At 35.1% G+C, this 22337-nt stretch overlaps 2 protein-coding genes and 1 long non-coding RNA gene across 5 annotated transcripts in view; 2 read left to right on the forward strand and 1 right to left on the reverse strand.

Moving 5' to 3' along the window:
• LOC100373897 (RNA-binding protein Musashi homolog 1-like) overlaps window positions 1-22337 on the forward strand; it is an 83395-nt gene that overhangs the window by 58665 nt on the left and 2393 nt on the right. The window contains exons 3-9 of one of the 3 annotated variants that reach the window (XM_002741803.4): window positions 12144-12271; window positions 13552-13713; window positions 16093-16224; window positions 16968-17100; window positions 19029-19058; window positions 19571-19876; window positions 21060-21166. In XM_002741803.4, coding sequence (XP_002741849.1) covers window positions 12144-12271; window positions 13552-13713; window positions 16093-16224; window positions 16968-17100; window positions 19029-19058; window positions 19571-19876; window positions 21060-21127 — 959 coding nt within the window. In that variant the 3' untranslated portion in view covers window positions 21128-21166. The remainder of the gene's footprint in view (window positions 1-12143; window positions 12272-13551; window positions 13714-16092; window positions 16225-16967; window positions 17101-19028; window positions 19059-19570; window positions 19877-21059; window positions 21167-22337) is intronic. The other 2 variants (XM_006825314.3, XM_085493955.1) reach the window with 2 other exon arrangements.
• Window positions 1101-3476, forward strand: LOC144356317 (zinc finger protein 862-like). Its single transcript, XM_078011180.2, has 2 exons — window positions 1101-1169; window positions 1320-3476. Exon 2 carries the CDS (start codon window positions 1320-1322, stop codon window positions 3474-3476), a length of 2157 nt encoding a protein of 718 aa, XP_077867306.2. The 5' UTR covers window positions 1101-1169.
• On the reverse strand, window positions 9420-10254 carry LOC146730618 (uncharacterized). Its single transcript, XR_014927429.1, has 2 exons — window positions 10091-10254; window positions 9420-9598 (listed from the first exon to the last, which is right to left on the reverse strand). It is a non-coding gene; the product is annotated as an uncharacterized LOC146730618 (long non-coding RNA).

Raw genomic sequence — 22337 nt, forward strand, 5'->3', positions numbered from 1 at the left:
ACATAGAGATGTGAATGTGTAGCACTTTTGAACTGGTAACATTTGTCGCTTGTTGATCTTGTTTGATAGCTTCTCTGAAGAACTTAAGGTAAAAATTTGTGAAATTGTGTGGAAATATCTACCTAAGAGCAGCATCGAAAATTCAGGTGGGGCATCAGGCATTTGCCTTCATGGCCCTGTGTTTCCGCTGTCGCTCGTTTTTTTCGTACTTTCAGAAAAAATAGAAGAAAATACGAAAATATTTAATATATTTATCGTGTATTTTACGAACATATTTGGCTGTCAAAATCGACGAAATTATTTATCAATACCTTCGTACTTATTATGATTTCACTGATTGAGACTTGTTTATAATTTTTTTCTTTTCAAAATCTGGGCAAATCTGTTTTTTATTGTAAAATGATCGCTGAATACGAGCCGCAGACACGAGTATAAGCAAATCAGTCAGTACGTATGCAGCACGTAATAAATGGGGTCAAATGTACTAAGGTCACTTCGTAGCAGGCGTGTCGTGTGCAACAAATTCACGTGAAATACCCAATGGTGGCAGCGTTGGGTATAGTGTGTTTGTGTTTGTCTCATTTGAATTCCGCGATGGCGAAACGAAAAGCTGAACAGGATGGAAAGTTTGGATACGACATCCGTAATTTCATTTCACCAGGCAAAACTGGGGACAAAAAAGTAGTACCAAAAGATTTACATTCCGAAGGTAATTTACACGATCGTTTCGAAGTACTACAAGACACGGCGCCTGTGCTACAAGATGGCGCCAAGTCGTGCAGTGATGGTGAATTGGCCTCTAGTGAAATAGGCGCAACTCAAAGCAATATTCAAAATGGGAATGGTAGCAAGCGACAACGAAAATTCAAATATCACCCAGAATGGGAGGTAAGTACCAAATTGTTTGTCCCCATACCGATTTAAAATTTAAATTTTGAAAGCGAGTTTACGTTAGCTTACGGTGTTAATTTATAAGCAAATTACGTATTTAACAAATCAATTTGCTTTTTGACTTGTGCAATATATTTGTTAATTTTTTTCTTTTTTTTTTATGTTAGTTGTTTTGCAGTTTTTAATTGTTAATCAACTATTTATGTTTCAGCGACAAGTACTAAGGAAAATGTGATTCATTGATGTGGTCTTGCTGTACTTTGCGCTGAAAGTGTCAGGTATAATATAATTATTGTATTAAATTTAGTGTTTGCATGTGTTAAAACTAATTATTAGTAGGGTTTGTTGCTGTATAATTAATGTTTACTTTGGTAAAATAGTGTTTTTTATACTATCCATTGACTTTTGTTATTCCTTGTTCTTTTTAGATGACATACCAGTGGTTAACTTACGATGCTACAAAAAAAGTGATGGTTTGTGTTTGGTGCAAAGAAGCTGGAAAAGTAAATGCTTTTACTAATCCAGGGTGTCCATACATGGTAAAAGATGATTGCAGAAAACATTCTGATACCAAACAACACCAAGCAGTAAGAGATGCAAGGATGACTTCTGCTCCAAGGTTTCAGGCAACCATAACAAATTTATATCGAAAAGAAGAAGAAACCATACAATCAGCGATGAAAAATGTTTATTATATGGCCAAAAAAAATCATGCTAACTCATCATTCAAGGACATGAACTGGTTACTAATCATGCAAGGGTGTGATACTCTACAGGGACTTAAAGTAGATGCACACACTTCATATGAACATTCGGACTCCATTCATGACTTTCAGAATAGTATGAAATTAGTCATTGATGAGCAAATTATATCTGAATTAGATAGTGCTGGATATTTTGCCATATTGATAGATGAAATGTCTGATGTTTCTATGGATAAAACTATGATAATTTATCTGAGATATGTATTAGCTGGTAAAATAGTTGTCAGATTTTTTGAAGTTATTGGTCTTGCAGGGTGTAATGCTGATGACATATATCAGGCCCTGGTCAGTGTACTTGAATGCAAGGGTGTTCATGTGAAAAACATGTTTGCAGCAGGTACAGATGGGGCGTCAGTTATGGTAGGAAAACATGCAGGTGTTACTACAAAGTTAAAAACAAATATCAATCCTTATATGATCAGTGTACACTGTATAGCCCATAGATTAGCACTTGCATCAGCTCAGGCTGCTCACAAAGTGAAGCGTATTGATAAATTTGAAATTAGAATGAACCAAATATTCAATTATTTTCACTATTCTACTAAACACATGTCCAAAATAAAACAAATCTATCAGGTAGGGGGTAATGCAATGCATCGCAATTTTGTGAGGCCATGTGATACAAGGTGGCTTTCAGTTAGAGGGGCTGTTGAAGCAGTACTTATCAATCTTAAAGCAATGTTCTACTGCTTGCAAAGTGATGCTGAAAGTGGAGATAGTACAGCTAGAGGAATGCTCAATGAAATGGCTACTTTTGATTTTTTGGCCATATTGCATCTTATGGCAGATGTATTGTATTATCTTGGGCAGTTAAGTTGTGTTTTTCAGAAAACTTACCTAGATTTATCATCTGTTGATGGGCATATCAAAGCTGTTGTCAATGTACTTAAAAATATGAAGGATGACCCAGGGCGCAGACTGAAATCATTTCTTAGTTCAGTCCCAGAAACTCCCAGTGAATTATACATGAAAGTAGCAGCTGCCAATCTTACAGGTGATATTGAGTTTGTTACAAGTAAATCTTCAAGTGATGAAGCCATGATTACCATCAAAGATAATTCCAACTTAAGAAAGTGGTTTGTTTCTTGCAAATCAGAATTTTTAGACAAGCTTGTTGATAATTTAGAAACAAGATTTCCTGAATCTAATTTTCTCAAGGCTTTTCATATATTTATCCCATCTCATTTACCTAAAGCAACATCTCCAGAATACAAGCAATATGGTTTTGATGAAATTGAAACTTTGTGTAGTTTTTATGGGACACCCAAAACCACAAATGATGGTATGCAACATGCACCTGTTATTGATTCTGATAAGCTAAAAGATGAGTGGCCAGTGGTGAAGGAAATCTTGAGAAATAATTATATGCAATGTAATTTTCAAGATACTTGGGGATCTTTACTGGGACCACAAGCTTGCTTACCTACTCTTTATCCAAATATTGCTAAACTGGTCACAATTTCACTTATAATACCTGTTAATACTGCAGACTGTGAGCGTGGCTTTTCTAGATACAATTTAATCAAAACCAAGGGGAGAGCTAGATTAAAAGTTTCTTCAGTGAGTGCTTTGATGTCTATTGCCTTGGGCACACCACCTCTGAAAGAAATGCTGTCCTTCAATTTTAGGAGGGCATTTCAAATATGGTGTTCTATGAAACAAAGAAGAATAATAGACACTTCTAAGTCTATTCAGCCAGCAAGTACTGTGAAAAACATAAATGATTGCATGCTAAAACTGATTGACAGTGTTAAACAGCTGACAAAATTAGACCGAGAAATTGACTGTTTTGGTGATTCTGATGACTGTATAGATGAATAGAAGGTCAAACATGTTTGGTAAATAATACCAGATTATTGTATGTCAAAGATTTATTAATAAATCTGATTATCTGCAGGAATATATTGTCATTGTGAATGATTTGGTTGTGTGACAATTTCAGTAAGAAATTTGTTGGAACCCAATTCTGACTTTTAAGAATTTTTTTACACTTTTCAGAAACTTTTTTGTACCACATTCTGACTTTTCAGAATTTTTTTCATAGACCCAGAGGAAACACAGTGGCCTTTGAATTTTAGGCCCTGATTATCATTCTTTTTTTATAGCAATGACTTTGCGGTCAATCAACTATAAAAAAATAACAATTGAGTGATTACCATTTAATTTATTTCTATGTAGGTGTGATGAGTGACAAAGCCTTTACTGTCACTGCCATATTGTTTCAAACTTTAAACTAGTAAAATTGCCAGCTGAGTTGCAATACAAATCTACCGTATAAGTAAGACCTGACATCAGTAATCACATTATTACTCTTGTGGTATACTAATGCAGTTGATTATATCGCCATTCCCTCATGAAATGAACATGTCATTTGAAATTATTGACATCGCGTGAAAGGTTGAAGAACCCATGCAATTAGATTATCTGACCACTGGCTTATTACAGTCAGGGTGTCCATTGTGTTTGTGATTTGGTACGATAGGTTCCAAGTTCAAATTCTATGTGTGGGTGAGTGTGGCAAACCTACTGGCTAAGATTTATCAAATAACAGATGTTACTGTGCTGCCATAGTGTTTGTATTCATCAGGGCTTATTTGATGTCGCCCGCTGCATAAATGTTAAGGAAAAAACTTGCCATCCGGTTTGCCACTTGATTAATTAGTCCCCGTTCGGACGCAGTCCGAAAACGGGGACTTATGTTTTGCCCTGTGTGCGTCCGTCCGTCCGTCCGTCCGTCCGTCCGTCCGTGCGTCCGTCCGTGCGTCCGTGATCACCTGTATCTCGAACATGCATGGACCGATTAAGTTCAAACTTCACTCATACATCACACATTATATGGGACATATGCACATGCATTTTTAGCTCCGCTGTCGACTTTGTCGAGCGGAGCTTATCATATGAGTGATTGTCCGTCGTCGTCGTCCGTCGTCGTCGTCCGTGTCAATGTTTTACTTTTTCGACTTCTTCTTGAAAACTGCAAGCCTGAATGCTTTGATACTTGGTGTATATGTACCTTGGGTAGACCTCTCTCAGATTTGTTCATTTCATGATGATATCTTCAATTCTCTAATTTTGGTGAATATTTTTGTCATTTTTAGTAAAAAGTGATATTTTCGACTTCTTGTTGAAAACCGCAAGTGCAATTGCTTTGATATTACATATATAGGTACTACATGTGGACCTCTCTCAGATTTGTTCATTTTGTAATGATATCTTTAATTCTCTAATTTTGGTGAATATTTTTGTCATTTTTGGTAAAAAGTGATATTTTCGACTTCTTGTTGAAAACCGCAAGTCCAATTGCTTTGATATTTACATATATAGGTACTATATGTCGACCTCTCTCAGATTTGTTCATTTTGTAATGATATCTTCAATTCTCTAATTTTGGTGAATATTTTTGTAATTTTTGGTAAAAAGTGATATTTTCGACCTCTTGTTGAAAACCGCAAGTCCAATTGCTTTGATATTACATATATAGGTACTACATGTGGACCTCTCTCAGATTTGTTCATTTTGTAATGATATCTTTAATTCTCTAATTTTGATGAATATTTTTGTAATTTTTCGTAAAAAGTGATATTTTCGACTTCTTGTTGAAAACCGCAAGTCCAATTGCTTTGATATATTATACATATAGGTACTACATGTGGACCTCTCTCAGATTTGTTAATTTTCTAATGATATCTTCTGTTCTTTAATTGCCATGTGCATTGCTAACAGCGGAGCTATCTCAGCCGACAGGCTGCTTGTTTTCATGATCCGATTAACGATAGCCGAATAGCGGCCATTTTAAGGCCGAAAATGCATCAAAATCGCACATTTTCACCATTCCGGACCCGGATCTCAGTTATGCATGGACGGATTTTGTTCAAATTTGGTACATACATTAAACATAATAGGACCTTGATGCTAGTCATTTTTTTTTGGATCGAGTTCGAAATGGCCGACTGGCGGCCATTTTGTTTTAAAGAATTCAGTTCTGGATCCGTATCTGAGACATGCTTGGATTGATCGAGTTCAAACTTCACACACACAAGGTACATCATGTCACAAATATGTATGTGCATTTGTTTCATGATCTCATTAACGATAGCCAAATGGCGGCCGCTTTAAGGCCGAAAATGCATTGAAATCGCACATTTTCACCATTCCGGACCCGGATCTCAGTTATGCATGGATGGATTTTGTTCAAATTTAGCACAATGTGTTGTACATATGCAGGTGCATTTCGGTCATGATCTGCTTTGAATGTATATGTCACTCAAATATGAACGGAACGGGGACGTGTCATTGACAATGACTTGTTTCAACTAGTCTAGGGAGTCCAGTAACTGATGTACCCGGTGCTCTATATTTTAAATTCAAAGACTTTGTAAATCAACCATTTTAATAAACATTTAATATCAATTATCAAGTTTGCAATAATTTCATTTATAAAATTTATAACTAAAATGTTTCTATTTATAGAATGATGTATCAGTATGTATGATGATGCCTGATTTAGTATTAGTTTGTAGTTAAACATGTAATGAATTAATGATTTTAGTGTGCTGTGATAATTTGATTCCTGGCGAAACTAATACAGATACCAATACACCTTGTGCACAACTTTGTAAAGGTGTAAGCCCTTGTATATTCTGGGTGTACAGATCCACTATCAAATTTTTCAATTACGTCCTTTGTATTGAGACTTTACAGGATGATAAATCCAATCTATCTATTGGCTACTACAAGAAATGCTCTCAAATTATTGATAAAAATGGTCGGAACGAGAAGTGAATATGCATGTGCACAAACGTGCGAACTTAAGGGGCTTTGTTTTGAGAAAGGTTGTTTGTATGTCTTCAGTCTAGCTTGTGAAATATTTATTGCAAAATGTTTTTGATATTTAAATCAATATTATCAATGCATTAACTTGACACATTTCAATGATTATTGATGTCCTTAATAGTGAAAGCCAATACAAATATTTTTTTACTCTTTATTTTCCTACATGAGTGGTTTTAATGCATTTATTCTTGATTTCCTATTTATGTTTAATGGTTAGCAACATGGATACATAATTATGACAAATCCATCGCCAAGTTTCCCTTCAATGTTTACAGGGTAAATATTGTACATTAGTATCGCATCTTTATTAAAAGTACTTGTATTGAAGCCAAAAATCACCTCAATAAGATATGACTTTATATTTTAACCGCAAACGTGTCTCATTTATGTTAGCGTATACACTACTAATAGAGCAAATATGGTCAGCCATATTGGAATTTGTTGTTGAGACATACCGGAGGAATTACTAATAACAGTTGTCACCGGGCGAAGCAATTCAATTGCATTTAGTTTGCATGCATTTCTGTAATATGGAGAGAGAATATGCAAATTACATCTGTGCATTGGCCGTGTGCATTTAAAGAACCCTATTGGTGCTGATCAGTCCATGCGTACAACGTTGATATCATGATTACTGTGCATATAGCGGTATTCACTCAGTCAAACTTTATTTTATTACTCTATGCATCATCAGTTGTAGCATTGACTTTTTAGATCCAATTCCATCGGTGTAGCAAAGATGCCGCTATCATCTCACAATTTGTAAAGCATTATTCTGTTTACTGAATCAAAATTGTGAAAACTGGTTAACGTTTTTAATCAAATTTAATGTCTGAGCGCTGCACTCGGAACAAGAGCTTTTACTCGGATGGGTTTCTGATGTTCTTCTATGTAATTTTGTGTGCACTTTAATGGAGGTAACATGTTGAAGCTATATGTCAATTTCATTTATCTGATTTGTCCTATTTGACTGTCTGCTTGCCTCCAGACAGACGTAGGCAGGCAGCCATAGATGCTATGTACCACCTACAGATGTACTTGAAGATTCTGTGTGCCACACCCAACCATTCCACAGGCACTGCCAACTGCTTAGATTCCATCTGTGACACATGTACTGGATTTGCTCTTACAGTAGCGCCATGCACTTTAATATTAAGGTTCTCTGACTTGGTTTCATCAGAGCCCAACTCCTAAATCTCCTGTGGTGCCACACCTTATTATGTAAATTTTTGCAGTACTCATTTTCGCCTGCAGACTTGGCTTGCTGAAAACCAATGATTTCATTTTCATAGAATGAAATATCTTATGACAATATGTAAAGGACAAAGGTGTCTGTTCTCATAATACATATTTGAATGTTCCTGTACACAATACATGGAATTGAGTCCAGTGCTTAGATCCATGCTAAAGACAACAAAATATATATTATAAATTAATTGAAAATTGTCAGCAACACAACAATTCATATATTCTGTCTTACTGATGTTATAATATCATTTAAACTAAAATTGCTGTGTCAAGAGAAATTTGTTCCTGTAATATTGATTGCGCTTGTTTGCAATCAATTCTTTATTGCAATAATGTCAACAGAAGTCTGAAGCCTGATAAGATTTTTGTGAGATTGTTTAGAATTTATTCTCAGTTATTTAAAAGGTAGTTGCTATTGTTGTATCCCTGTTTTAATAAATATTCTTATTAGTTCCCATTCAAACCAGTGTTTTTGGCATTTGTAAAACTAGATTCAGCATTAATGGACCAACAGGAGGCAGATAAAATATAATGATTATCTCCTGATATTACCATGTAAAAACAGTATCATGCTGATACCTTGAAGATTAAATTGAATGTCTGTCACAATAAACATGGGACAATTTTCACTGTAAATATTAGTGTTAGTATAACTATATGTCAATTCATCCGAACAATCTAGCCTGATTTAAAAAACAAAACAAAACCATGTTAGGTATAAGCTTCAGCTGTTGCCGGTGCACATGGTCTCACACGATATCTGACCCTAAATGAATATGCAAATTGCATTCAGGTAGCTCCCCTCTGGTGGGATTTAGAGTCAGTTTAAAGTTACTTTAAAGATTGTACCTGATTGGCTACCCAATGCCAACATAAAAGAGTCGGGCCAATCAGAGAGCAGCTTGTTAATCAACAAATTTTTAAGATCTATAAAATTTTGTTTCTACTGGGATTTGTTTCACTGGAGAGATTTCTATTGTACTAGTTTGGGTTTGGTTGTTGGTTATACACAACATGAAAGTTCTTGAAAGTCTTCCGTGAGATCACAGTCCCTCTATCCAGGTCTGGAAACTGCTGAATTACCCCCAATGCTTAGACAGCCCTGGGTATGGCTTTCTGCAAAGCATAGTCTCTTGATAGCAGAGCATTCCGTTGAGATGATCGATTCATTGTTCCCTGCATATTCTAGTTTTTACAACCGATATAGATCATATATTTGGATATTTTTTATAAATTTAGGAGCTCAACACAATTCTTTAGCCGGCAAGTCCTTCTATAGTGGCATATTGACATAATTATTCATGAATATCGCACCTAAATTTGATCGCAACTTGGAACACTTCTAACAACCTTGATCAGTTGGCCCCTTCTCAATCTGATTAAAATCTGATGTAGTGTACGGGCTTTAATTATTTTAGCTATAAACTTATTTTAATTTTATTACTTTTGTTATTAATGCCCTTTTATTTTATTATTTTACTTTGATTTTGATTTTTTTTAATTCCGCCCTACCTACATCTGATCCGACGCCTATGTAAGTCCCGTTCAAATCTCGCGTAAGTAACAGCCAATCACAGCCCTCCTTTTATACAGGCTGTCGGTTGCTTACTTTTCAGTGTAGCGACACTCTACGGGCAATCTTTTTGTACACTATATTTTGCCCACTTGAATAAACCATTAATAGAAAATTGCTAGTATATTTTTATTTGCAAAAGAAATTCCACAGCATTTTACAATTTTTGTCATTACATTGAATATTTTTTTCACTTCCAACAAATGTGTACACTTCCAGATACATCTTCGCCAGCCAAGGTTCGTTCATTCAGTCATCGCTTCAATTTTACATCACTGAGCATAATTATCTAGAATGGAAGCAAAAAAATAAGTAAATCGTAATGATTAGAACACTGTAAACAGCTATAGTAAACAATGCAAACTGATTTTAAATTGTATAACGGTCACCGGCCCACGGCATCGACGCAGAAAATTGGAGCAAAAAATATTTCCTGATCAATTGCGTTGTGTTCCAATAAAAAATATTTTATTCCAGTCCAAATCAGCTCAATTACTTTAATAAAGAGTTATTGCATAATGTACAAAATGTTGATACAATTTGATGAATATTTACAGCTCTGCTTCAATGCTGTAGACGATGTTGGCCCGATCGTCAACAAAACATCACCCGTCTCCAGGGCAGGCGACTGGAAAAAAACACTGGTGTTCGGTCGAAACGGTGGAAACAAAATCGTCACTCCCAGAATAACTATGCAAAATAACGATCTAAAGTCGAACCATTCGAGCCACAATTTTAACATAAAAATGACTTTCGTTGCATTTGACAATGATAAACTTACCGAAAAGCCGTGTTATTCTCGGTCGCTAACGTCAGTATAATCCGCCATTTTATTTGAGTGTGTTTGCCACCCGACTCCGCCCGGTGACGTCATCATGTGCGCTATAGAAGGAGGTCTGTGATTCGTTGACTGAAATCGTCGATAGTGGGTCTCATTGAAATCTCGTTACATAGGCGTCGGATCAGATGTAGGTAGGGCGGAATTAAAAAAAAAATCACAAAATCAAAATCAAAGTAAAATAATAAAATAAAAGGGCATTAATAACAAAAGTAATAAAAAATAAAATTAAAATAACACTACATCAGATTTTAATCAGATTGGCCCCTTCTATTCGGCACGTGTTTTAGAAAGATTGATGTTTTTTCATTTATTGGATAGCTTAAACCTAGTTGTAGTTGGTGGATTGGTTTATTGTGCTTGTTTTATTATATTATATACAGTATACGTATATTTAGGCATTCACTTTTTCTGTTCAAAATAAAGATGGCCTCTCACCAACTCATTGCCATTCAAATTTTCATGTCATTATTTTTGTTTTCAAGCATATATTTGGAATGTTATTTACAATTCTGGTGACATGTCTCTAAGAATAATATCCTGCAGTATCAATTCTTTAGCACTGCCAGGAATTGAGTAGGGAGACTTTTTTTTGTGCCATTTTTTTTTTAGCTCCGCTGTCGACTTTGTCGAGCGGAGCTTATCATATGAGTGATTGTCCGTCGGCGTCCGTCGGCGTCGTCGTCCGTGTCAATGTTTTACTTTTTCGACTTCTTCTTGAAAACTACAAGCCTGAATGCTTTGATACTTGGTGTATATGTACCTTGGGTAGACCTCTCTTAGGTTTGTTCATTTCATGTTGATATCTTCAATTCTCTAATTTTGGTGAATATTTTTGTCATTTTTGGTAAAAAGTGATATTTTCGACTTCTTGTTAAAAACTGCAAGTGCAATTACTTTGATATTACATATATAGGTACTACATGTGGACCTCTCTCAGATTTGTTCATTTTGTAATGATATCTTTAATTCTCTAATTTTGGTGAATATTTTTGTAATTTTTGGTAAAAAGTGATATTTTCGACTTCTTGTTAAAAACCAAAAGTTCATTTGCTTTGATATTACATATATAGATACTACATGTAGACCTTTCTCAGATTTGTTCATTTCGTGATGATATCTTCAATTCTCTAATTTTGGTGAATATTTTTGTCATTTTTGGTAGAAAGTGATATTTTCGACTTCTTGTTAAAAACTGCAAGTCTGATACTATACATATTGTTCATTTTCTAATGATGTCTTCTGTTCTTTAATTGAAATGTGCATTGCTAACAGCGGAGCTATCTCAGCCGACAGGCTGCTTGTTTTTTTATGTACTTGAACTTACTTGATGCGTTGTCAGCGAGTTGGCCCCTTTTATAGTAAAAAAATAGCATTCAACTATAATATTTGTTTTTCATGTGAAAAGATGTGTACATTTACTTTTTGGTGATGTGGTTAGTTTTTCTCTCGGATGTTCGCATTTTGATAAATCACGGTAATATGTTCAGTTCTGTTTGCACTGCTTAAATTTGTATACACTCAGCTTTGTGGCTAATTGTCCAAGGTGTGAACGATTCATTTACCCACAACCAGTTCAGGGACAATAGACAGCCAAGCGTTTCCAGACAGAGGATAGAGGGACTGTGGTGAGATGTAATGTCTACCATTGGCGGCCATTTACTGAAACGCAACACACCTGCTTCTGATTTCAATTAGATTATGTGCAAGGATGATCTTCAAAACTAGCACTATTCTCACCCAGTGAGATTGCTTTTTGTGACTTGAAGTGTAATTGACAGGTTTCAAATCAAATTCGTGACAGGAAACAAAAAGACATGCATACATTATTGCCAAAGGCCACAACCAACAGTTGTCTAGATGGGAAGAACGAAAAAGTTTTCGAACAAAGTAAAGTATTTCTTGCATTTGCAAAAATTTAATGAAAAAGAAATCAAATATGGTAAAAAAAAGCACAAGATAAAATAAATGTGTATTTGCATATTGTTTTTTACAGAAGATTTAAAAGAATATTTTAAGAAATTTGGTCCAGTGGTAGACTGCACAATCAAGATAGATCCTGTCACAGGCAGGTCAAGAGGGTTTGGTTTTGTATTATTTGCTGATGGCGCCAGCGTTGAAAAGGTAATGTCATATATTTATTTTATTAGTCCTCTCTTTTAACCTAAAGTTTTCAGGACAATTGCATCATTTCTGACATAGCGATGATACATTTCTGACAAAACATTAGTATTGCTTTGATTTGTTGTCAGTCTATAATTTGAATAAGAAAATAGCGTGTTTATGAGATTTGTATTTTTAATAACAATCTACTTCACAACCAGTCTGCCCTCGAATATAGGCGATTTTGTAAGGATCCTTAGATCCTTAGTAAAAAATGGAATCATCCCCAAAATCAGGCTTGTTGACTGCCGAGGAAAGGTTTTCAAGAAAAAAATAAAGTTGTATGTGACTGTGTAGGTGACTCGAGACAAAAATAAAATGGAAATGTAATTTTACCAAATTACAAATCCAATAACTATAACAGTGTTGCACACAACTAGTTGCATCACAGCAAATCTTTGTACGTCAGTGGTGTGTCAAATCCGCTTACAGGGCACACTGTTCACAACTAAGTAATATTTGACAGAAATTACTGACGTCATTAGTTTTTGAGAGGTAGATTACATTTTAGACTCTAGATCCAGATTAATTTAAACCCTTCCAATGAGTGCAAGCAGTTGTCATTGAATTTTCAAAAACAGTTTAATATGACAAGAAATTGATGTGTAATATTTATCATGGATATATCCTATTGACGTAGATCAACCACTCATAGTGTTATTGCAAGTATTACGACATAATAAACAACCTTGGAGATCTAGTACAGGATACCTGCTCGTCAAACTACTCGTTTAAATCTAGGGAAATACTACTGTTAGTCGAAAATCCTTGCAGCGCTTCGCTTAGTCTTTGTGACTTTCCTAGCGCTGCAAGCTGCTGCTGATAAATTTGATTGGTTATTTTGTAACGTTTCAACATGGGCTGCCAGCGACCTTGAGACTTTGTGATTACAGGGAATTCCATGTATTTGGCTTTCATATCAGACATTGAATGAAACATCCCATAGCTCATATTTGGTATTATTAGCATCATATGTAAGTGAGGCATTGATGGTGTGAGATGTCGTGAGTGGAATACTGCAAAGACTTGTGCAACTATACTCAAAATCTAAGTTAATAAAACGTATGATATGCGTCATAAAGCATATTCTAAATTACACAGAATACACTTCGGTCTAAAGTTGCGAAAAATTATATGATCTGTATTGCTTCAAATTCATTATATTCCAAGTCATGTTTGGGCGTTTCTTAAATGCCGTAAACTGCTAGATGTGTGAAAGTAATGTTATTCATATATTTCAGGTTTTACAGCCACAAGAACATAAATTAGACGGTAGAATTATCGATCCTAAAAGGGCTAAAGCAAGGGGAGGTCAGCCTCCTATCACAAAAATATTTGTCGGAGGCTTAAATCCCGAATATCCAGAAAATGAACTCAGGGACTATTTTACTAAGTTTGGAGCAGTAAGTATGATTTTGTTCTTTATCAAGTTGTGTTGATGATTATTCTGAAATCTGATTCTCAACTACACATGTACACATAAATAATTCTGTCCTCTTATAAATAAAATGGCATTTTTCTCTATGCCTAATGAAATTTATATTCAAACTGAAAACAGAAGACTTTATTGTTGCAAGAAATGGCCTTCTCCTGATTTCTCTCATTGCTGTCTCTGGGTTTCAAAGATTTCCCTTGAATAGGATTGATTTGTCATTAAGCTCACTCAATCATATTCTGTAGCCAATGTTTTGTATTTGTTAATTGAAAAATTCTTATTGTCAATACATCTTGCTATATCATCTGGCATCTCTTGTTTTGTCATATTGATTTACATATATTAAAGGAAATATTTCAATTGACTGCTACTATGTTCCACCGTTTCAACTATAATCAATAATTTTCTCGGAAAATTCAGTGCTTTTGTGTTGTCATAATTGTGACTTTACATGTGAAAAGAAGTAATTTCAACTAATTTTATTCGCACAAGACAATTTGGATGCCAACTTTGTGTGCATGCATGCTTGTGTCTTCATCTGTGCGTGCGTGCATGCATGCATGCGCGTGTTATATCCGCCTGTGTCCGTTTTTCAGAATTGCATATCCAGCCTAAAATTATCTACTGTACCTAACCCATATTACATTTTAGAGTTGATCTTGTACCTTGCACAAACCAGAGATGACGCTAGTCTTGTTTCTAGATAAGAATGCAAAGTTGACCATGTTGCTTTTATGATACATGGGCTAAATATTAGATTTCTCAAACATACACGTCTAATAAATCTGATATTACACTGACACTTGTATGATTACATCTATTTTTTTTCCAATTTAACCCTTTAAAAATAAAACACCAGCTATTGATACATCGATTGTGAATCACACAATGACAGTTGTCAGAATGAAATCATATTCTTTTAGACCCTTGGCCAATTTCCTTTCCAGAAATGATATCTTAACATGTACCGTATTTGCTCTATTACAAGTGCATTCAAATAAGTGTACACAAACCAACAATTGTATTTAATGCTGCTTTATAAAAATAATGTATTGACTCGTCATTCACCAAAGGTACGAGTAGAGCAAATACGATAGGTGTTCATCAAGATTTGAAAAAGGCAAACTCTCCCACCTATTATGTAAGACTTGTTCTATCTTAATAGTGAAAAAAAATAGAATTTCAATATATTGTGTGGTTAAACAGATTTATTCATCCTTTCCAGAGTTCCCATTTGTCTAATCTGTTTTAGTGGAAATCCACACCATTATATCTATACAGTCCACTTGTCTTTCAATTCCGCCCTTTATACTCACTTACAACCTTATCAACCCCTGTCCACATGTGCACAGGGGGCAATCCTTCAAACATGTGTCAAGTAAATATCACTGCGACCATATACAGCGGTGTGATTTAATTTATTTGGAAGTTCTTTAAAAGAAATCCAACCGTATTTTGCTCTCAAGGTTGGAGTTGACTTGCGGGAGCCGCTGCCAATGAGAGTTTGGTATTAGTCAAGAGTGAAGCATCACAGAGGTATGGGGTGGTCAGTACAGAACCAATAAACTAACCCAAAAAAATAACAATATAATGTAATTTGATCCGTATATAATAAGTGGGGTAGTAGTGATATATATATATATTATAAAATGCTTTATTTTGCATGCACCTTCCCTTATACTCCAAGTCATCTGTTCAATGTGAAATGGTTTTTAATCCAAACTTGATTATAATCAGCTTTCTTTTGTTCCATATCACAGTTTTTGCACCAAGTTCATTCACTGACCAAAACATAAATCAGTAAAATTTCATGGCCATGCTCACAAATTTACTTTTTTTTTGTTTCTTATATATTTATTTTTATATAACATATAAAAATGCGTAAAGTATTGAAAGTTAATTAAAAATAATTAAGTGTAATTAATTAGTATCTTTGCTAGGTGACCATGTCCTTTGTGATAATGTAGATGTGCTTTTTTTATTGATTTTTAATTTTCATTTATTTAGGATTATTAACACATCATCCTGTTAACTGGTTCTCGGCGTCTCATGTTATCGGCAAGAACAAATTAAGTAACCCTTGATCTTGCCAGGGCAGTGCTGGGGCAATATCAGTGTAATTTTTTTTCAAAAGATCTGCCATCATGTCTTAAATTTATAAGATTTGATGACATTGTGACCTCTGAAATTTTCATTGTTATAAAATTTCATGGTTTTGACAAATAGTACTTGTTGTGTAAAGCCCCAGTTTTGTTTTCTTGCTTGTTGGACGAGATGCCGAGAAAGAACATAGTCAGTCAGTTGATAGTTATCCTTTTTTGACAGTTAATGGTCTGTTTTTTTATAGATCAAGGAGGTAGAACTTCCGATAGATAGAGCTACAAATAAAAGAAGAGGCTTCTGTTTTATAGAATTTGAAAAAGAAGATTCAGTCGAAGAAATATGTAAACAACAGTTCCATCTTCTAGGGAATAACAAAGTAAGTATTGATGTGGGAATTTGTCAACTATTGTTATGTACATTCACACTCGCTATTTTGATATAACCAGTTACTGTATAATACTTTATTTTTGCTTGGAATTTATTTGTTATTTTCGCTAAAGGGATGATATAGTAAAAGTAAAATCAAGCGAATATATCTTTTTTCCTCGGTGAAAAGAAAATTCATAAAAAACTCATTTTCGTCTTTTCATCAAAAATTAAATCCAGTTTAAAATAAAGTATTTTACAGTATAGCATTATAAATCCTGAACCATTACTTGAGGATGCTTAGAATGCTGTACTGTAAACTGTTTTTCTCTGCTGGACATTATCATGATTTGATTATTTTATGGCAGTGGGTGAAGGCAAAATTTCCTGAAAGTCACTGACCAACTTAAGAAGAAAACGCAAGGAGAAATTTTTACTGCTGCAAAATTTCAGGCTTTTCACTTCCTCAGAGATTGGCAAAAATTTGTGTTTCATGAAATTAAAGCATGCCCTTGGCTGGATTGATGCAAGTGTTCAGTCTAGTCGCAAGCTCTGAACAGTTTCATATCTAGTTGGACACAGCAATTCTTGGATCAATTCAAAGCATCTACACACGTTTTCTAGATATCTAGTTGGGTACAATGAATCTTCGATCGATTCAAAATGTTTGCACTCATTTTCTAGATGGATTCAGACCTGCGAGCGCCACTGGTGTTTACACTGACAATTTACTTTGTTTTTCCCCCCTGACAGTGCGAAGTTAAGAAAGCCACACCGAAAGACCAGAATACAAAACAAGCAGTGACGGCGGCTGTGATACCAGGTGCAAGTGCAGCAGCTGCAGCCGCAGCAGCCTATGCCGCTGGTACGGGTTTGGGAAGGGGAGGTACTTATGCCTGCTTTGCTCCTATCTTTATTAATGCTTGGCACATTTGTTTCCTAATGCTTGTCGTACCTCAAACACAAATACCATCCAATTATTGCACTGATGACCATACACATTATTCATATACCCATGATAACATACTTAACCAATCACATTGTATAGTGTGCAGTGTTCTGACCAGATTCTATTGAACTTGATTGATAAATGTTGTGATGACACTATGAAAAGTACTCCACATTTAAATAATACAATTTTTCTTGCCTGAAATTTGAGTTCATTTGGAAAACAAACCCCTCCTGGTTAGAACACTGTATGCAAGTAATCCCAAGGCATGCTACTACAAAATACAACTCTCTCCATTTACATCTTGAAAAAACTTCCTAATTTTTTTATACAATTGCTTGTGATTTAATTACAATGATCTCTTCATCACAAATAGACGTTTGCAAATGGCCGGATAGTTCTCGTCAAGAGTCACAAGACTAGTTTTTGTCCCTCCTTGTCTACCATCATGTTCACTGTTCTGCTGATGTATGTAACATGGTATTTTGCATAGGGTGCTATGGCTCTAACGTTAAAGCTTTGTAAAGCAGATAGAAGTCGCATTCCCTCGTTTTTTTGCATCCATTTGAGCTTTAAAGTTTCCATGCAGATTCGACTCTGTTTGTTACAAAATCTGTAACAGTAAACAATCAATAAAAATTGAGGGGAAAACGTGATTACATCAGCATTGAATGGTTTATTCTATTTTGTATCATGATTATAAAACAAAACTTGCAGTACTTGTGTATTGTCCTTATTTTGTTCAGTTAAGATAAAAAACTTCCATAACTGTTAAGTGAATGTATGTATTGTTCTCTTTCTACTTAATTCTTCTCCTATCTTGAATCAGTCACTATGTAATAGATAAAATAATGACCACTGCTATGTTTTAAATGCTGCTTGAATGACCCTTTGCTTTCAAGTTGTGATGCTATAATATGCAAGATTTATCACTGCCTTGGCTGTATGTCATAATGTTAATCTTGGGCAAGCAGGCATACAAAAAGAAGCTTTTTAGTTTCTTTGATATTTTTGTCAAGTTTTATAGCATAATCATCTCGTGTTTCTTACTTTGAGACTTTAAGTATGACAGCGTAAAAGCCATACAAACTAAAAAGTACAGAGACCCACAACTATACATCATAGGAAATAGACTGGTTTCTTTTGCGAGTCCTACGATCCAATTACGAGATAGTTTACTCCTTTTCCTGTGGCTTGTTTATCATTCTTCGAATAATAGTACTTTTATCAGCATGTTATCAAATGTGGTTGCTAAAGTTTATACCTCAAGCATTAGACATGTCTTTACAATTTTATCCATGAGTGTTTGATATCATTTACAATTTCAAGGATGGACATTACATCAAAGAAAATACTGCAGTTGTGGTTGTCCCTGCTCTTTCTAATGTCTCTGGAGCTACTGTATCACTTACTGTCGTAATTGAAACAAAAAAAGTCACATTTAAATTTGAACCAATATGCATAAAAACATATAATTTTGGTCCATTATTCAGTTGATTTTCTCTTTATCTATCCAAATTAGTTAATTATTTATATAAATATAACTCTGATTTCAGCTCATCCCACTATATATTTTGGTGAACATCATATCAGTTTCAGTTTGATGTAAAAACCAATAACAATAGGTTCACCTAAAAATTCTCTAACAAGTCTAGTGATATAGCAACTTTTTTTGGATTACAACATTTACATGAGGAGGAAGAACTAGGCTCTGAACCCTGAAGTTATTCTAGTTCTGTGTGCTTTGACGCAGCTTGCAAAGTATTTTGACAAGCTACCAACATGATCATCTTCAGGAGTCTTCTAAAGTGTGTCCTAACTTCCCTAAAAAAGTTTTGTTTCTAATTGCTGATTTTTATTTTCAGTTCCAAATGCATATCCAGCCTTCTATGCAGGTGAGTGAAATTTACACACTACTACTCTGTACAGTCACAGTGACTTATTCCTGATTCTGGAATAAACCAGGCTCTATACTTTAATGTACCTGTGGGGTTGAGTGTATGACCTCTCTCCTTTAAAAAGGATAGAGAGCATCCAGTTCCAACATTTAAAAAAAAAATGTCTTGCACTGCTTGAAATGTGAAGGAAATATTTGATTATTTTTAAGGCTGGGTTTCAGTCTTAAAATGAACTGAGGACATTTTGTCCATAATGGTAAACTAGCATCAGGAGATATTTATATTTATTTGCCATATTTTGGATGTAAATTTAGATCCTTTGCTAGGAATGATTGCTAGTTTTCTCCAGTTTGATGTTAGTGCTCTTAAATGCTCCACTAGTTGTGTGATGAATGGTACTTTTTCACTAAAAACGCATACCAGGTGTTTGTGTAGACACATGTGGTATTGCCGATCCTGGCTCAAATTTTATGTTGCAGTCTGACTTGAATGGGGTACTTTGTTTTCAGCTCCCACGAGTATAGCTGGACTAAGTCCAGGTTATTCAACGTACTCGTATGGTGGCTACTCTGCACCTATGTCGCCATATGCAGCAGCAGGATATCCACCTGGATTTGCCGCAGCGGTACCACCAGGGGCAGCAGCACAACCTGCACCGACTTCTATCCAAGCTGCAGCATCTGCGTATGTAGGAGCAGCTTCCCCAGCAGCACCTTTGCCAGCTGGATACCCAGGCGCACCAGCGCCGTCACCATACACATATCCTGGATACGAATATGCGTTACGAGACCCGTATGGAGTGGGATTCGCGACAGGTGAGTTCAGTGTTTACTAACAAACAAAGTTAAAATCTGGTTTGCTACTCATCATGTGTTAGCATTACAGAAGTAAAGAGACAAAGTCATCTTTGTCGTCCCTCATCTTGATAGTGATTGATTATGTCTGTTTTGTGAATTACTCAGTCCTGTCTTTCTGAACTTTGAGTGTCTTTTGAGTATTCCTGTATAGGAAAGCAGCATCCAGCCAGCAAGATGCAATTCTTAGAAGTGCTGCTTTGTGTTGGTCTTCATTTGCACAATTCTAGTTTTTTTTTCACTAGTTAGAGCACTCTAGTTTGTTTTACCTGTTTAGCACTCTGCAAGTCTGCACTATAGTGAATTGTATTATTAAATGGGTTGCTTTATTTTCACAACACTAGCATTAGATTGTGTCTGCTGTATTCTAGACAGATTGAATCAGTCTCTATAATGGGGTACTGTCAGAAGATTTATTGTTAATTAATAAAATTTACTTACTGTTTACTTGGGATTCATGAATAAATAAATTGTGTTGATTTCTGCATTTACACGGGTTTCACGGGTTGTGTATCAAATTATTGGAAATGAATTTAGTACAACGATCTTTGAACTAAAATGTATATATGCGCATGTGGTTCACAATATACCAACATGAATTGCATTATTGAAATTTTCAAACATGAATCAAGACAGTACTGCTTTTAAACAGGGATAGGGGACTGTCTGTCTTTGTGTGTCTGTATGTATGTGTGCACATAAAAAGTGGGTGCATTGTTTCATGGAATATTAAGCGCGAGTGTGTTGAGACATGGTACTGTTGAAGCTTGATCATTTGTGTTTGGTGTCAGTAAAATAGACTCTTTAAAACAAATCCTTGAGTATTACTGTTAACTGTTAAGGGTTTGGGTGTAATTGTAGTAATGCTTTGTTAATTTGTCTTTAATAATAGCCCTACTACTCAGGCTGTGCTTGTATAACTAACTCACCTAACCTCATCACAATATGCCTGCTGATTTCCCAGACTCCCTTTAAGTAACAAAAAAATAAATAAAAAGCTTGAAACCATCATCACCATCACCTTCCTACTGACTTGTTTAAAAAATACGTTTCCTGACATCAACAGTAGCACCCTCCCTTAATACCTATAATGCTAATAATACTATTAAACAAGTAATTTGCACTGTTATGTGGATTTTTTCAGCTGCTACATACGGTAAGGCACCTCCACCTAGAAAGGCTCATATAGCATATCATCCGTATACACGCTGACAATGGGTGTCAGGCAATCAAGTTGCCAACATATATCAGGTAGGCATGCTGTTTCTCTATGATTTCTCCTTCTAATGCACTTACTTATATACAAATGCTTTTGGGTGTGCATGTATGTTCATTATTAAATATTGCTCTCAAGGATTTTTTGTTTTAATAACCATGCTTCAATGTTTGACCCTTGTTTGTGTAGCATGAGTCGTAAGGTTTACTTTCAACCGGTCTGCAAACTAGTTGTTTTGCATACAACATGTCATGTCTGTCAATCATGTGGTGTGTATTGTCGGGTGTTCTCCACGCCTCTTTGCTGTCCAGTTGGTTGTCACAAAACATTGATAAATCAATTGCAGACGTATAGGTCTGCGTCTTTCAGTGCATCTGCCGAAACTCGTCCTCCCAGCATCTGTTCCTGTCTTCCAATCTTTTTTAATTTCAACTCTATTCAGATGGGATTGCAAAGGTTGAAATGTAATATTGACTGAATTTCTTGAGCATAGCTGGGAAAGATCGAAAAAAACTAGTCGAAATTTAGGTGAAATCTTGTCAGCTAAAATGGTTGATTAACTCCAGAATTGCTTAGTTTTAGCACCTAATAGGGAAACACAATATGCATGAATGTATTGAGTATTTCTTTATAAGCTTCTTTTTTTGAAAAAAAACAACATCCAGTTGTATGTCTTGTATCTTAATTCCGTTTATAAGATTTATCCCAGCTATGCAGATTTTCAAAAATGTGTCCCTCTGATTGTACAGCCTGATTTTACTTCAAGAATAGCTTCAATTCAGATTTCCTCCCTTTTCAGTTAGCATAAAATGCAATGATATTTGCAATGCAAACAGTGATAGTGCAGGAATGCATTACTGATTCACTTGCTGGGTTTGTTTCACCAGGAAATTGTTATATTTATAACTTCGTGAAACTGCCCAAAATAATGTAAATTGAACAATTTTCTGTCATGTTTTATTTAGTATCTGTAATTCTACCTAAGATACTGTAAAAAGTTCAATTAATTATTTATTATTTTTATTTTGTAAAAATAATTATTAACGGAAATTTCTGTGGAAGCTATATCTTGTTGATAAAATCACTTGCTTTGTATAATGTCAAGCAAGGGCAGCACAAACTTAGGGAAGAGCGTTGTCTTGTTATTTTTCATCATTTTTAAAGTATAAATGATTGCTCACTGTGGGTTTTTGTTTTTGATATCTT

This window comes from Saccoglossus kowalevskii, chromosome 19 (assembly GCF_978046115.1).
Source record: "Saccoglossus kowalevskii chromosome 19, keSacKowa6.1, whole genome shotgun sequence".
NCBI lineage: Eukaryota > Metazoa > Hemichordata > Enteropneusta > Harrimaniidae > Saccoglossus > Saccoglossus kowalevskii.

Coding starts and splice junctions, on each gene's coding strand:
- LOC144356317 (XM_078011180.2), top strand. CDS start 1,320: ATGACATACCAGTGGTTAACTTACGATGCTACAAAAAAAGTGATGGTT.